The following is a 17,337-nucleotide window of genomic DNA, read 5'->3' as shown; positions in this document are numbered from 1 at the left end:
AATAGGTGTATTGAATATGTTTTGTAAGATAAGTATATTTCCCTGAGCTGGGACAGTCTAAGCTGCCTTCCTTCCCCATTATGATCCATTTTCTTCATTCATACATGATGAAAAACATTACATTTAGCAGTTACTGACGACACTAATTAATTCACTTATTTAATAAATACTTATGGAGCACCCATTGTGGATTGACACCAGGAATCCTCCAGCGGAGGTTTCTGCACAATGAAGTGAAGCTAAGAGAAGAAAGAACAGCCTAGAAAGAACAGACTGAAGTTAAAATGCGGGACCTTAAAAGAGGTCGGATAAACAGCTTCACAATGTAGAACGACTTCTAAAAGAAAATGACTTCGTATTATCAGCACAGCCCAATCATCCATGTGCATAAGAACTGCTGTGAGCTATTCAGGAAGTCCTGAACTAAATTAAATTATAGCGGGCATAATCTGTTTAAGGAGGCAAGAAAATTTGTAACATATGAAAGGAAAAATTCTTCCCCAAACCTAAAATACACAAGGGGAAGACCTTTCATTAACTTAAAAAATTTCTGTGCACCCCCCTTCTTCCTCATCCCTCACCCCTCATCCCTCTTCCAGCCCCGTGGATGGTGGGAGAAGCCAGATGAGTGACGCTGTCTAGGGCAGTGCTTTAGTCTTCGGGAGAGGATGTCATTTCTAACTTCTCAATGGCTGTCAAGACAAATTTGTAACATAGAACATCTGCTTTTTCAGGTTCTGGGGGGTGACTATCACCCCGAAGTCGGCTAATTCCTGTAAACATTTAGTTATGAGCAATGATATTTAAGGTCTACTGTCTATGGGGCATGCGGTTTACACGCTCCTTTACAGAACTAAGGTTTATGGATGGACCAAGTCAAGTTTTGCCCTTGGGCTGTGCAATTTGGGCGCATTAGTAGAATGGTTTTTTAAATGGAAATATTCTCTATGGCTTATGTGGAGGGAGGTTATAAGAAATTTTGACAGGATATTCTTTAGCATATGAATGATGGCATGTTTCTGAGAATCGTTCATCTGGAATGCACACATCATCTCCTGTAAGAGAAATTTCTTTCTGGCCTCACTATGAGGATTCACAGAATTTCCCTGATGCTGTCAGTTGATTGGCTTTTATCTCACAGACGCTGTGCATCTTGCTCTTTCTCTTTTTGCTTTGGTTTCTAGGAAGCTGAGAAACAAGTTTTCTATCTTAAATAACGAAACAGGACTTTATGTATATAAGCCTACATGTACGTTCTTCCCCCTAGATTTTTCCCTTTATCCTTACTGTATCATTTTATAGTTCTCCAGTTTTTAAAAAAAATTGCGATAAGCTGTCACAAATTATAGGGAAGATGTAAGGAAAGGAATGAATGAATGAATGGATGGCTGAATTATTGAATGAGTAAAGGTCTTTTGCTTTATGATGCGAGATAAATAAGAGAATCATTAAATTAGCTAGGCAACTGAATTCCTGAACCACTCTAGGGAACCGGGAGCTTGCTGGTTTTGAAGTAGTGTGTTCTTTAGAATTAACCAAGGCGTTGCTTTTTAAAAAAGAGCTGGTCGGTGCTTTGTGACCACCTAGAGGGGTGGGATACGGAGGGTGGGAGGGAGGTGCAAGAGGGAGCGGATATGGGGATATATGTATACGTACAGCTGATTCGCTTTGTTATACAGCAGAAACTGACACAACATTGTAAAGCAATTATACTCCAATGAAGATGTTAAAAAAAAAAAAGCTGGGCACCTTCAATGGACTTTAACAAACTGACACTCTCCAGCAAGGGCAGCTCCTTTGCCACAAAGAACCTATGGAAAGGGTCCTGGCAGAGGCATACTGGTTACATTTCTTCTGTATCATTTGATGTTACTAATGAGTATTCCAAACTCCTTTTATTTAGACTTTCAAGAAAACGAAAACTCAACCTTCTAGAGTGGAGGAGGTAAGCCAATGCTTTTAGACCATAATGTGGCTGCCCGGGGAATTTTCTGCCTCATATTCTGATAGCAAAGTGCAAACCCCATTCTGATTTGGAAGGTAGTCTTATTCGTCCATCTGCAGGAGCCTCCATTATGCTGCCACTGAGATCCAGATTTTTTTCTTCCAGATGAGTTATTTCATAGATTTGAAATTATGCTGCTATAGACAAGAAACATCTCTGAAGCTGACCTGCCCTGGCAGAAGGTCAGAACACAGGATGAGCCACTTGCTGGAGATCAGCTATCTGGAAGAAAATGCTTGAGGGGATGGGAAACGCTCCTCTCCTAAGCATCTCACTAGCTGTACCTGGGTATCTGCACGATTGACATAGATTGAAGGTGAGGGCAATTTGGCTGCAAAGGTGCCAAGGTTTTAGTACCGTCCACTAAAGAATGCACTACAGTCATAGAAAATAATGACAGTGGAGCCATAAAGGTGAAGTTTTTTTGTTGCTTTGAGGAGGTATTCATGTTGTCAAAAACGTTTTAGTTGTGTAGTTTATGTCCAGTTTGTCTCTTTAGAACAGAGGCTCTTTGGGCAGGAAATGAGTGCAGTCACTCTCCTAATGGTGGCCTTCACTGACGTCAAGTCATAACAGCAACAATAAGAGGACAGCAGGAAATAATTCTTTTACTGTCATGTATGGGCTGAAGGTGTTGGAAGGGGTTTTATTTCACCTAAGAAAGAGGCAAAGACCAAACCGGGCCAGATCTTCAAAGCACAAGGTCATTGCCAAGAGACCAAATGCAAAAGTTCTGTGTTATTAACCAGCTAAACATAACATAATCAATCACATGGTCGCTTGCTTTGTGCCTCCACACCGACCGAAAAATCCAGCCCCGTTTCATCAAACTCAATTCAGAACACCCAGGCGCGGCTCTGTACTTTGCATCTTCTGTGTCAAATTCTATTTTCAATCCTTTACGTCAAATTTAAATTCATGGCAACTGCATTCAGATCTTGATAGAATCCCCAATTTGCCCTGGACCCCAAATCCATTCCGCAACACACACACACACACACACACACACACACACGTGAGCACACACATTTGAACTTGATTTGCACTCACTTCAGCGCTAAGCCAGAGTCAAGAATTTTGAATGGCTGCCTGTTGGCCGGAGCTTTAACCACTTCTCAGATAAGTACCCCCCTGAAAACAAGGATATTGCACACTGGTGTCTTCACCCCTCAGGTGAAGAAATCATATCAGTGTACTTCTTGTGTGGGATGAAAATGGACCCTCAAATTTTCTGTGGTATTTTGCCCTGTTACTGAAGCTTAAATTGCTATCAATCTTAAGTGAGCTGAACAAATTGGTGTGAGTGATGAAAAAATGGATAAGTTTGACTCTGAACACACACATCTGTTGTGTCCACCAAAATGAGGTCTTGATTAGGCAGAAAATCAACAAAAACTCCCTATCAACCACTTACAATCTGATGCAACGTCCAAAAGAAAAGAAATCACTCACAGCGTTATTACTAAGAAAACATTCTAGACAGCCCTGAGATTAAGAACTGACCCCTCTTACGGAAATCAACTTGGCTTGGGTATACATATATGCATAAAAGGATATAGTTTTTAAAAGCTCATTTTCTTGCTAATAATCATCTTTTTTAAAAAGCTATCAGCAGGTGCACCTCATTTCAAAAGCGTCTTGTACTTTATAATACAATATTCATCACAATTACATAGTATGAAATAAAAAGCAGCAAAACATAAGCGAGGATAGTTCAATTAAATGCAACATAATCTCTGCAGCAAAAAAAAAAAAAAGATCCTGTAGCTAAAATCAGGTTCTGATGAAAGAAAAAAGGGGAATATATTTCCACATATTTTTAATTATATAGAATTTCCTCAAACATGATTTTTCATAATATATTCCATTAAGTTAACATCATATTTGAAGAGAGAGCATTTTCCGATTTCATTCTAAGCCTGATTTTGAGCAATTACAGTGTCATTGTTCTGCGGTAGAAAGGTTGAATTCATTTACTGTGTGGTTATGCTAGTCATGATTGATGTCTCTTCTCCAAATGATAAACCAATCACCCCAATGATGTAATGTCATTTTAAGAGTGCCATAATCACATTTCTCTCAAACTAGAAGTTCTGATGAGTTCTAATAAAGATTTATGGTAGATTAAAGGCCTTTATAATATCAACAATGGATTGCTCATTTGATGAGAGATTTGATTAGGTAATTTTTTTTGAAAAAGAATATGAGTTTACTAACTATATCAGGCCTGGCTTTGAAGAAGGGCATAGGCCATCATAAGTAGCAGTACATCATTCCATCTCCTGAATGAATCATCTTAAATGTATTTACGAGGTCCTCTGTAATTGTAGAGGTTGAGGCCACTGGTGGCATATACTCATGGGTGGAGCCAAAACACAATCTCATCAAGAAACACTCCTGGCATGGAAAGCTCTGGATTGCTTTTGATGGGATATGCTAAGGAACACCACGAGTGGCCAACTCAAAAGATAACTCCAAAGCCTTGGAATTGGAAGCAATTAATTTTTGCAAATGTCTCTCCTTGAGCCCATGGGTGCTTAACCCTAGATATTGCTCAATCCTACACTCACATGTTTTGTGAACATACCACCAACAGCAGAAATTGTGAACATGCCACCAACATTCAGAAATCTGGAGCTGAGGCGGGCACCACAAAATCCTCAAAAGGGGAATGGAACGCTGTGACCAGTCCCTTTGCTCTGTGAATGTGAAAATCACCATGAGAACCAAGGGATTTAGAGGCAGTATATATCATGGTACCACGCGATCAGCTTGTTAATTTCAAGTGAAGTGGGACAAGTAGAGGGTTAGAGGAGAGGTCACCCCCCCAAACACTTCAGACTTGGCCAGACATTCAGCATTCATGTCAAGGGAACACATTTTAATCACAAAATCATCTAAACAAGCAAGCAAGAGTCAGAAGCCAACCATCAAAAAAACAAGAGATCTGAGATACACACACACTGAGGCACGTGAGGGTGTCCGGGGTCACCTGGCTATGACCAGAATCGGAGCAATACAGCATTCAATATTCCGTCGTCTCTCTGCACTTCCCCCTTGAGACCTGCATGCTCTTACATGCAGCGGTGGGCAAATTCCTCCCACTGAAGGAGGCCCAAACTCTGTTCAGGTAAGCAATGCCTCTTCAGTAACTGCAGCCTTTAAACAAACAGACTCTGGAACTGCAATGCCACCAGACGACAAGCACGCTTCACCTCCTCGCTCCCCACACCACCTTCTCCCCAGCCCTTGTTCCAGGGTTGTCATTTCACAGGAGACTCGAGACTGTCACACACACGACACGTTCAGACACCACAGTTTCCTTACCACTGCTGGAGGCTTGCTGGGGCCCTGAGCATGCTCTGAGCAGGTATGAATTGGGGGAGAACTCCTCATCGGGGTTGGTGTCCATGATTTGATGGGAGGTGTTGCTGTCTAGCAATGGCATCTGGCAGCTAACTGGTGGAGGATTATGGGAGCTAGGCAGCTGAGCAGATGGGAGGAGGCTAGACGAGGATGTAGGTGGGATGGGACGACCTGGGAAAGAGGACAGAGGGGTCAAAGGTCAGCAATGAATGTCATGAGAGCAACCAGAGAAAGTTACATTGCAACCGCTTCACAATACAAACAGCCAAAAAAAAAAAAAAGAAAAGAAAAAAGAAAAAAAATGCTCCAGATATATTTTTTCAAGTCGTTTGAGGTTTCTCCAAATGTCCAAATTCATACGACCGTAGTTGTGTATTTCAGAAAATGGGCATGAGTGGAAGTATCCATCTACACAGCTGAAACGGAGTCAGTCAGGAACACATCCACTTCCTTCTCTCTCTCTCCTGCTATGGTCCTAACTGAAGTCTCCATCATCTCTCAATGGACTAGCTCCCTGAGGTTCTCCCTGCTCCCACTCTTGCCATACGCCATCTATCTCCCTTTGTCTCTCTCCCTTCTTTCCAGCAGCCAGAATGCTATTTTAATGATAGAAATTAGGTCATGTCACTCTCCTGCGTGGCACCCTCCAATGGCTTCCCATTGCCTGCAGAAAGAGACCCAAACTCCTTACGATGTCTTGCATGTCTCTCCTGCTCTGGCACGAACTGCCTCTCTCACTCACCTCTGGAAGTGGTCCTTACCACACGCAACTTGGCCCCTTAATCTCCAGCCAATGTGCCATCTTTATTTCTGTTGCTTGAACTTGCCACACCATTCCATCTCAGAGTCGTCACACTTCCTGTCTCCTCTCTGTGGAACATTTTCCCTTACTCGCCACCTCACTGATACTCACAGGCCTGCTTCTTCTCTTCATTCAAGCCTTCCCTGTTTGCCTTCTTGAAAACTGCCCACTTACCTGCTCTATCCTACTAGCCTGTTTAAATTTCTTTAAAGCCCTTATTACTATCTGAAGGTGGATATATCTATTTATTTTATTCACCCCTGTATCCTCAGTATCTTCCTAACAAATAGCACCTGTTGAATGAATGAACAGATAAATAAGGTAGACTAAAACCAAGTTAATTAGTTTGGGGAAGAAGGGGAGGAGAAGCAGAGAGGGTGATGTATTTGCATCTCGAAGAATTGGCCAGTGCCGCCACTCTCTCTACCATGCGGTTCTTCTGGATATCATGGGGCAATTCCTACAAAGAAAAGCCACATCAGGCCACGGAGAGAAGCAGCCATCCTGGCAGGAGGTACGGGCAGTGCCTTGGAGCTGGCCTTGGGTCAAGAAGTTCTCCTCCCACACAGAAGGCTGCTGCAACCTCTATTTTCCCATGGCAGGGAGCTCCTGGCAGCCAAATCGCTGAGTGAAGATAATTGCCATGTGGACTTTCCCCTGATTCACGCTTACGGCTTGGGGTCCTCGCGATTGCTTGCCTGCTGGTTTGTTCATTTGGGAAGCTCAGAAAATGAGCCAAGAGCTGCAGCCCAGGGGATATGCCCTGAATTGGGCGTTGCGGAGGAAAGGGTGAGGTATTAAGAAAGCAAACTTAAGAACCAGGCTAGAGTTTCCACTCAGGCAGAAGAAATCTGTTTTCCTGCTTTTAGATGTGCTATGTGTGTGGAGGCATTTTCAGGCACCTCAGATGCATGTTAATTTTTGTCATCGCTTTTGAAATTGTATTTCCTGATCAACTGCTCGGTGCATTAAATGCTACTTACTGATAGATCACTGTGAATGAATAAAATGTAAGAGTGCCTCCAAAGGGCACTCTGCTGGATGCGGAGGATACGAAAAGAAATAAGCATCATCCCTGCCCTCAGAGAGCTCACAGTCTAGTGGGAGAGGTAGAGAGTAAAACACATCATTTCAATACCACATGATAAGGAGCAGGATGGTCTCATGTAAGAACATGGTTCTGTGGGGACCCAGAAAAGGGACACTTGGTTCAGCCTGGCCAGGTGGAGGTAGTGGTGGAGAGCCAAACAAGGATTCCTGGGAAAGGTGGTGTCTGGGCAATCTTCAAAAGAAGAGGAGAGGGACTCCTGGCGAGAGGAAACACAACTAACAATAGCACAGAGGCATCAAACCACTAGCCTATTACCCTTTTTGAGGGTGGGAGTGGCAGAAAGAGACAGGAAATAAGGTACCCTTAAAGCTTAAATGTTAGGGGCTCAGTAACACAGTTGAAGAAGAATCATCCCTGAAACAGATCAATGGATGAATGAAGTTTGATTTGAAATATTTAATTCATTCATAACTGTTTGGGAGCCATAGAAAAGGCATGACATTCTTGTGAGATGATCTGGCAAAGGTAGACTGAATACATCAGTGTCATCAGAATCAGTACTCTCATTTAATCAACGTGACTTCCCCCCAAAGTCTTCTTCTAATAACAATACTACCATCATTATTACTATTTTAACTGCTAATGTTTTTGCACAATGACTATCTGCCACTCACAGCGCCAGTCACTGTATGTAGATTATCTCATTTAATTCTGAAAACAGTTCTATGAGGTTAGAATGATTATAATCCCCATTTTGTAGATGAGGAAACTGAGGCACGGCAAAGTGAGATTGCATAGCTAGCAAGTGACAGGGGCCAGGTTTGTCTATTCCCAAATCTACCCTCTCACCCTGTCTGCATGGTGTTTGCCCAAACAGCATGGTGACAAAAAAGGAAGACGGTGACATACAAGGAGGGGAGGTGATGGACAGGAAATCATATTTCCAGTTCCCCATCTCCCCATCCCAAGGCACTCTCGAGATTTCAAATAAGAAACATTTCTTTGAATAACCATTGATAGCAGCTATCAGCCGGCAGAGTTCAAAGTTTTTCTCGTAATTTTTTTATGACGTTCAAAGTGGCTCTTTCACAGCCATGTTACCCTCCAACCTTCTTCAAGGCTCCTGGTTGCAGAAGCGTCCCGACCAGGGCACTGTGAAGTTGGCATTGACGTCCACTTAGCAGCGGGGCCCTGGCAGGAACAGATTTTAACTCACAATCAATAGGCTTTAAGGTTTGTATTATTGAGGCATATCTGAAACTGCATGTTGAAGAACAAGGATGGCTGGGAGCCAATTTTTAAATTCCTCCGAGTGACTGAGGTGGAACTGAAGTCCAGGGGCAATTTTCCAGGAGCCTGATATGATAGTTGCTGTGAAATCATTCTTTACATGAACTTTTTGAAATTTTGTTCAGCATGAATTCATTTCCTATAGTACAGACAGAGCTGCCTTTTAATTTATACAAATACAGACAAAGCAAGAGCAGTCCTAACATGCTGAAAGCACTGGGGTTATTCCAGTGTATTGGAATACACGTCACAGAATTGTCTGATTCCTGTAAAATCCATGCCCCCTTAAAATCTATGCCTTGGTAGCGCCTTAAATTCTCTATCTGGTATCTACCACTACTTGGGAAATTTCTCAGTCCCTAGATCTGCCCCCAGTCAAATTGTATGCGGTTCTCTATTTGCTATGTCATTTGCTAATTTTGTTCACTTATGCTACATTTTTCCCCATGACTATTACAACTGACAGAGACCATCTGTACAGACACAAACGGGTTCCAAAGTACAGGGGAGAAAGCTGGAACTTATACAGGCTCACTTTATAGACCAGGATTTCTTACTAAAATACTTAGCGTGGGATGGGCATGTAACCAGGGGCTATGTCCTTACCCGGTTCCTATTCTATGCACTACGGGGGCTCCCCGACCCCCAAAGTATTTTCGAAGTATCATTCTGAATGGGTATAGAGTCCACGGCAAATATATAGAAAACTGGGTTTAATCAATCCGTTAAAAAGCAAGAGGAAACACGCAAAGGCAGCAATATGTCATTCATTAAACTCATATGGTCTTGTATATGTGTGGGTGTGTATGTGTGTTTTCCAAGATCCCCATGTAAATCAAAGTCTAATTATCTGTGTGATTGGATTCCCCACGACCTTAGAAATGGGGACCAATTCAAATTTTGCTAATTTGTCTGTTTCCAAATGAATAAGATTTTGTGATGGTTTCAACTCCTAAAATTTTTCTGATTGAAAGACCTACAGCCAGACAAAACAGTTCCACGTGAACTCTGATAGATTGGGAGCGGCTGTCTGGAAGGTTGTGTTGAGAATGATTCTGAGGACTCCCGGTTTTCGGTGGTATCACCACTTAGAAAAATCGTGGACAAGGAGTGGGGGAAAGGTAGCAGATGCACAGAGCATACTTGCCATCTATGCTCCAGGACTTCATCCATCATCTGCTTCAGTCACACCTGAAGACATTATCCTACAGCATCTGCGGTTTAAGTCACATTACTTTAACTCCCAATGTCTCAATTACAGCTCTAGTTTTCTTCTTAAACTGATTTGGATCCAGCTTCAGTTCTGCCACCCAAGATTAAAGGGCTACAATCTCCTCTCCATCCCCAAAGCAGTAAGTATCATCCATGAAATTGCCTCTCTGCCCAACTGTTGATAATATATTCACTAATTTATGATGGAGGGCATGTTGCAGATCAATCCCCAAATTCACTTCAAACGAGTTCCTTTTTCAGTCAAAAGATTAATGGCCAGCTGATATTAAAATGTTCTGTGTAGAAAATGTATAATTGATCTATGCAAGGGACGGGGTGTCAGGATATTTGGTGGAGTAGAGAGACATGGATGGGAGACAGTCAAAACAAAACAAAACAAAAAACAGCATGAAGAATAATTACGTATAAAATAATAAGTTAAATGACCTCATTACCAATTACACATGTGATCTTGCTTTGTGCTAAGCCAAGTATTTTACATGTACTCTTCTCTTTTTACATTCACAACTTTTCTATGAACAAAATCCTATTATCATCCCCTTTTACAGGTGAAGAAACTGAGGCTTAGATGGACTAACTTTCCTAACATTGTACCACTAGCAGAACTGGCTGGGATTTGAACTCAAGCATTCTGACGCCAAAACCCAAGCCTTGAATGGTCCATTCTACTCTTGCCCGTATTAGAGAAGCGTGATTGTTAAAAAACAAACAAGTTGTGAACCCCAGACTGACTGGCCCTCTTCTGGAAGGCACCATCGAGGTCATCCTAGGTGAGGTAATTAACCATAAACAGCCACAGTGATTGCTCACACACGACACATGATTTATAAAGAGAGAAAGCAATTCTTAAGTCAGAAACGGGAAATCCTCTGCAGCTTTGTACGTTTAAGGATTAATAAAAATATAGCTTTTGTGTTAAAGCTGAGTATTGCAAAAGGACTGCATTAACAAAAGCAAAGCAGTTGGTTAGAGAATTTAAACAATGGTCCTAATGACAGTTCCCAACACTAGCTATTTTACTTAGATGTCTGTCTAAATTATCCATTTCCCCCCAAATGTTTGGGGTTTGTGAAGTCCCTGTTTTTGACACAGTGAAAAGTGAGGCATGTGACTATGTACGTAAATAGAAATAATTTCAGTGCTTGAGATTATGCCCTCCTTTTTGTTTGTAGTCAATGAATAGTTGAGGGATGTGGCCCCACTTTCTCTGGAGTTCCACGAGAACATCGTTCAGGAAGGCGCATTAGATCTTTTAAGCTCTACCTAGTTCTGCACATGGAACCTGCAGAGGGCTGTGTGGCGGGACATCCTTCAAGGTATGGTGGGCTCAGTGAGGCACTGGGCCATGGCAGTCACGGCCACCACCACATCTGCTACAAGGTACCCTGGCAACAAATCTAACCGGACTCCCTACCTCCAGCTGAAGGAACGCAGATGAAGCCACTGCACATCTATTCAGCCTATTTCATGTGCTAAGTACCAGGCTCGGGGATTTTTCACACGCCCTTCCACAGTGATCACAACAACACTGTCTAGAGACTCAGGGATGTTAGTAACACACCCAAGAGGCAGAACCAAGATGTGAACTTTAGTTTGTGTTTTGCCAAAACTACAATGGGCTCTTCCCAAACCTGGAGTTGGCTCACATTCCAACTCACCTGTTAATTGGCGTCATCATCCAACCCACCCCATTCTCATTTTCCACCCTGCCCCAAATGAAACCCTGGACTCCAATGGATGTGATCATACAGTGATGTTTTGCAAAGGTGTATTTCTGCCTTCCTGCCTGCAGTATTCCTATCTCTGTACTGTGCAATCCATCCTTAGTTTCTTGGCCTACCCGCTTTTATCTGTCCTCCAAAGCTCAAGTGGGGAATGGAGAGGGCACAGACTTTGGAGCCAGGCTGACTGAGCTCTGCCACTTTCTGTGTGAGTTTAAGCAACTAACTTTACTTCTCTGGGGCTCTTCGATGACACTAACTTCACATGTTGCTGTGAAGACTGGAGATGATATATGTAAGGCTGTGTTTGACACATGATAGGTGCCAGGGACCCAGATGGAGCCAATGGCACTTGCAGCTTATCGGTTCCAGTTGGTTCACAAGCACCTACTGTGTGTGCATGGCTGTGTGACAGTTATGGGGTCTTGTCATTCTTTCCTCTTGGGGTTGAGTCTGGGAGATGGTGAGGCTGGACAAATAAAGCCGTCTTGCCACTCAAGGGGAGAGGCTGCCTGAGAAAGGGGTCTGCAGGGAGGAAAGTTGAGGTGTAAGATGCGGGGAGAGAGATTCTGATGGCACTGTTAGGGTACCTGGATTCAGCCAGGATTAACGCAACGCTGCCACTAAACTTTTCGATATATGAACCAATTTAGTCTCCACCCAACCCTCTTTTCTTGTTTTGGTTTTTCTTTAAGCCAGCTTCAGTTGGTTTTTGTCACTCAGAACCAAAAGCATCCTGCCTAAAACTGACTACCAAGCCAAAGTGAGAAAATGATCTGGCCAATGCCATACAGTTACTTAGTAGAAGACCTAGAATACATTTCAGCGCAGAAGACCTCCAGAATTATGAAATGTTCATGTTCTATAATAGGACTGTCTTCCTATTAAATCACGAGAAATTGAACACGTGGGGTCCCAGAGAAACAATTGATGGTAGGAGGTACCTTGTCTGTTTATAAGAATATTGTGGGCATCAGGGAGTGGGGGAGAGATGCAGGCAAATGGCTGTCTCCTTGTTACCAATCAAGCACGCCCTGCAGCAGCTTTCTGTCCTTGGCGTTGTAGAGAAACTCAGATCACTTTCTAGCTGGACTGGACCTTACCATAAATACATTGATCTTGGGGTAGTGAGAGAGACTCACCCAAGACTCAATTTCTTGCCTGCATCCGAAATTTTAAAAAAGAACAGAGACAGTAGCTTCAATCATAACTGTAGAATGCAAAGTGATTTCAATGAACAGAGCATCTGAAAATTAAAATATAGGCATGTACACACATATATGTGTAGTTTTACATCATATTATGTGTTTCTATTCCCTGCAGCAGGCTGCATATATTTAACATATATACATGTTAGGCTAGATCAGTCATTCCTAACAGGGGGCAATTTTGCCCCCTAGGGCAGGGGTCCCCAACCTCCGGGCCGCGGACCGGTAGCAGTCCGCAGCCTGTTAGGAATCCGACCGCACAGCAGGAGGTGAGCGGCGGGCAAGGAGCGAAGTTTTATCTGCTGCTACCCATCGCTCCCCATCGCTCGCATTATAGCCTGAACCTCCACGAAACTGGTCCCTGGTGCCAAAAAGGTTGGGGACCGCTGCCCTAGGGAACATTTGGCAATGTCTGGAGACACTTTGGCTGTCACAATTCAGCGGGATGCGGGTGGGGAAGGGAGAGGATGCTACCGGCCTCCAGTGAGCAGAGACCAGAGATGCTGCTGTACATCCTACCACGCGCAGGACTGTCCACCACAACAGAGAATTTCCAGCCCCAAACATCAGCAGTGCCGAGGCTGAGAAACTCTGCGTCAGCACGTGTGATGGCTTCAGATTAATATCCTTTAGGTTACATGGTCAGTTTCTAAGTAGCTCCTTTTTCTCCAATTGATAAGAATTCGGTTGATACTAGAAGGAAATATTAGATTCAGTTAGCTCTTCCCCCTCACCCAAGAAACCTTCAAGCAGATGAGTTTAAGTGGCAATGGGGGAATTTAAGTTAAAGAGAGGGAAAAGTTCCTCAAAGCAAATCTAATTTGTCACTGAGGGACGTTGTAAGTTGCCTTTCTCCGGAAGTGGGAGAGACCTGTTCGTCAAGACAGAGTTGGGCTGCCTTTATAGACACAAGAGATTCAGGGGAGAATGTCCCAACTCGTGTGTAGGTGAGTGAATCTCACCTGAGGAATTTTCACGATCACCTCTTATGTCTTCTCAATGAGGCAATATCGGCTTAACCGGGTTTGAGCTATTCCAGATCAGCCCATTTCAAGTTTTTCTTTTTACAGCAGAAGACATAATTTCCCTCTTCACTCACACTTCACTGAACTCACTAAAGCCCAGTTCAGCATCTTCTCGAAAACAAATGGTTTTCAGATGGCCCTGGCAAAACTACCTCGATTTCGCACAAGCTATTATACATAATTTATCGGAAGAGTGGCAGGCTGTTGGACTTGCCCCAGTTAAAGGGCCTCTTTCAGGAGCTTCAAGCATGAACTGTCTTCACAGTTTGGGGCTCCATGCCTTTGAGTGTCATTCCTAGATCTCACTGACAACTTGCCTGTTTATATATCACATCTTCCTGGCAGCATTGCACTTTGGAAGGTGTCAAATATAGATCAGGCTCTAGATAGAGGGGAGAGTTTATTTTTGAAGTAATATGATTTCTACAACTTTTTTTAATGCCAGCCTTTTCATATTCATGAGATGAAATGCAGTGAATCTGTATAGATTCCCCCTTTGAGGACACAAATCTATTTCACCTGAAGCAACACAAATCTTTACCGAAAGGCAAGGGATCCTCAGATACGTTCTGACCAGAAATTCCTAGTTCCTTGACACATGCACCTTAATTACATCTCTCAGCTCCTTTAAAATGAGATAGCATTACTATTTTGCTGATGTGTAGTTGTTTAGATCAGTGCTGTCCGATAGAACTTTCTGTGATGACAGGCATGTTCTAGGTCGATAATGTTTAATACATGTGATTATTGAACACTTGAAATGTGACTGGTGCAAACGAGGAATGGAATTCTTAATTAATTTAGGTTTATATAGCCACATGTGGCTAGGGGCTACCATACTGAATGGCACAGTCTAGGCTATGGTTCTAGCTTCCCCGTAACTGGTATCCCTCGCTCCTGTGTTTCTCCCCTCCATTCAAGAGCCAACATATTTCTGAATATACAGATTCGTTCCTGTCATCCTTCTTAAATCTCCCAGGACTCCCCATTGCCTACATAATACAGTTCAAACTCTTGCATGGAATTATCTCTTGCCAGACGCCCTCATTTCCTATACCCTAACCACATCAAAGTAACTGGACTACTGAATATCTATCTTCCCCTCCCATCCCTCCTCTCTGATAGTCTCAATCTTCTCCTGCAAACCTCCGGAAAGACTCAGCTCAAGCATCTTCTTTGTAAATCTTTCCTGATCACTCCACCCACTGGTTACCCAGGACATCCTTCTATCATTGTACTTGTGATATGTTAACATATTTATTTTTCTAAATGTCTGGCTCAGGACTTCCCTGGTGGCACAGTGGTTAAGAATCCACCTGCCAATGCAGGGGACACGGGTTCGAGCCCTGGTCCGGGAAGATCCCACATGCCGCGGAGCAACTAAGCCCGTGCGCCACAACTACTGGGCCTGCGCTCTAGAGCCCGCGAGCCACAACTGCTGAGCCTGTGAGCCACAACTACTGAGCCTGCGTGCCACAACTACTGAAGCCCGCGCACCTAGAGCCCATGCTCCGCAACAAGGGAAGCCACCACAATGAGAAGCCCGCGCAACGAAGATGAGCCCCTGCTCGCCGCAACTAGAGAAAGCCTGCACGCAGCAACAAAGACCCAATGCAGGCAAAAATAAATAAATAAGTAAATAAATTTATTTAAAAAAATTCTTAAATGGCTCATTCATGAGACTATGAATGACTGGGTAGAAACTGTGGATTATGCACCTTTGTTTCCTGGAACCCAGCCCAGAGCCTGTACATGGTAAATAGCAGTGCGATTGGTTGATTATAAACAATTCACTCCATGAACATTTACTGGTTGTATATCAAATGCACATGGCATTGACTTCACTGTCGGGTGCAGTGGCTGTTGGTCTTGGGTTTTTGGTGCCTCTCGGTGGGTAAATATTTTGCTGAGAAGAATTGATTCTGATTTTAAATGTATGTTTTCCTTTTAACCAAGTAGCTAGAATATTAAGTTACTGCTTCATCTGGTGCTCAAATGAAGACAGCAGTCTGTGACAACCTTGGAGGAAAAACTGACTGCTTGATTTATTAAGAGATAATATGTCAGTATCCAAGGTGGTGCCTTTCTAAGGAATTCTCCAGGGTGGTGGTATGACCATATTTTTTGGCTTGGCTGCTGACCCCAGAACCTAACCCCTGTGTAAGATGTACTCCCACTCTAATTATGAAAGCTTCCTACCCTAGTGAACTGCTTGGGAGGTGTGACCCAACACTATCCAAGAACACAAGATCAAAGTGCTACATGCAGTCCCTATGGTGTCATGAGTAACACACAGAAGATACATTGGACTGTTTCCCTGCCCTCCTGGAACCTACATTATAGTCTCAAAAGAACTTAGTTGGGGGGAAAACTTTTAGAGAAAGACTTAAAGAAACTGTATGCCCACGTCAAAACTTAATTTTCAAAAAGCTTCCTTGGAAAACATCTTCCATGACATGTAGGAATCCATCTTACTTTTACGTTCACTCCTTGGGTTCATGGTACACGGACATAATACTATTGCCAATTGCTAAGATTTGTTGAGCTCTCACAATGTACCAGGCATTATTTCCAAGCCCTTTACATATATTATTACATTTACTCTTATAACAACACATTAGGGTAGGTAATATCATCCCCATTTCAAAGGACAGAAGACTGAACTAAGAGGAGATAGGTTGTTTGATTTCAAGAATTTGAGCTCAGGCTCTAGAGCTTATAACACTGCATAGGGAATGACAATGGAATTTAATTAACCATTGTAATGACAAAGTACCCATCACTGATATGACAGTATGATTGCCAGTAGAACCAGATTGAAGTTTAACTTGGCTCTGCCATTGATTTGCTGGGTGAATTTTGGCAAGTCACCTAACTTTACTGTTCTCAAATGTTTGATAAGTAAAATGTACATAAAGATACAGATTATTATAAGCATTGAGTGAGACATTTATATAAATGTTCTGAAGTAAAGGGTAAATATTATCATCCATTAGAAGGGGATGAGATAGATGTCCGATTCTCCTTTTCCAGGATATTTTGAGGAATAAATAATATCATATATGAAAGTACAATGCAAATGGTAAAGTGCTCTACACGTGGTAATTGTTTGTTCTCATAATTGGAAGCTTTCTTTTTCAAAGGCTTTGTTTGCAGATAGCAAACAGTTCTCAACTGTAAGTCTGTATTTTGCTATGTGCCTCAGGGGCAGCAAAGATAAAGCACGGGCTCTAGGTGACAGATGCTTGAACTATTTCATCTCTCTGCTGCCCAGGCTCACAGTATCCCATCCATTCCTCGTTGAATGGTCCTTGATAAGGTGCTAAAGATTCGAACCACCAATAACCAAGAGAAAGGCGGAAAAGCTCCCGTTCAAAGAATGTAGAAATGTTTGAAAACTAGAATGGAAAGTTTAAACTAGACTACTACTAGGTCTAGTTTGTCAGGAGACCATGGATGTCATACACATTAGTTCATTCCTTCCCTGAATAGTCGTTTCAAAGTCATTGCCTTGTACACAAAAAATCCCCACTAATAGTACAGTTAGAGTTAGGAGGCCACGGTTCCTACTGAGGCTACCTCAGGGCTTGCTAGTTGTGTGACTTACAGTAAACCTGTAAGTCAATGCATGCAATG

General features: G+C 42.8%; 1 protein-coding gene across 5 annotated transcripts in view; it reads right to left on the bottom strand.

The window, feature by feature from the left end:
* The window catches only part of TENM2 (teneurin transmembrane protein 2), a 998,704-nt gene that overhangs the window by 404,327 nt on the left and 577,040 nt on the right, over positions 1-17,337 (bottom strand). For 3 of the 5 annotated variants that reach the window (XM_068536332.1, XM_068536333.1, XM_068536334.1), the window contains one exon: positions 5,333-5,542. The exons of the other annotated variants lie outside the window; for them this stretch is intronic. In XM_068536332.1, the coding sequence (XP_068392433.1) occupies positions 5,333-5,542 (210 nt within the window). The remainder of the gene's footprint in view (positions 1-5,332; positions 5,543-17,337) is intronic. 5 annotated transcript variants of the gene reach the window in all.

Source organism: Eschrichtius robustus, chromosome 2 (genome assembly GCF_028021215.1).
Source record: "Eschrichtius robustus isolate mEscRob2 chromosome 2, mEscRob2.pri, whole genome shotgun sequence".
Classification (NCBI taxonomy): domain Eukaryota; kingdom Metazoa; phylum Chordata; class Mammalia; order Artiodactyla; family Eschrichtiidae; genus Eschrichtius; species Eschrichtius robustus.
This window is presented reverse-complemented; position numbering and strand designations above follow the sequence as displayed.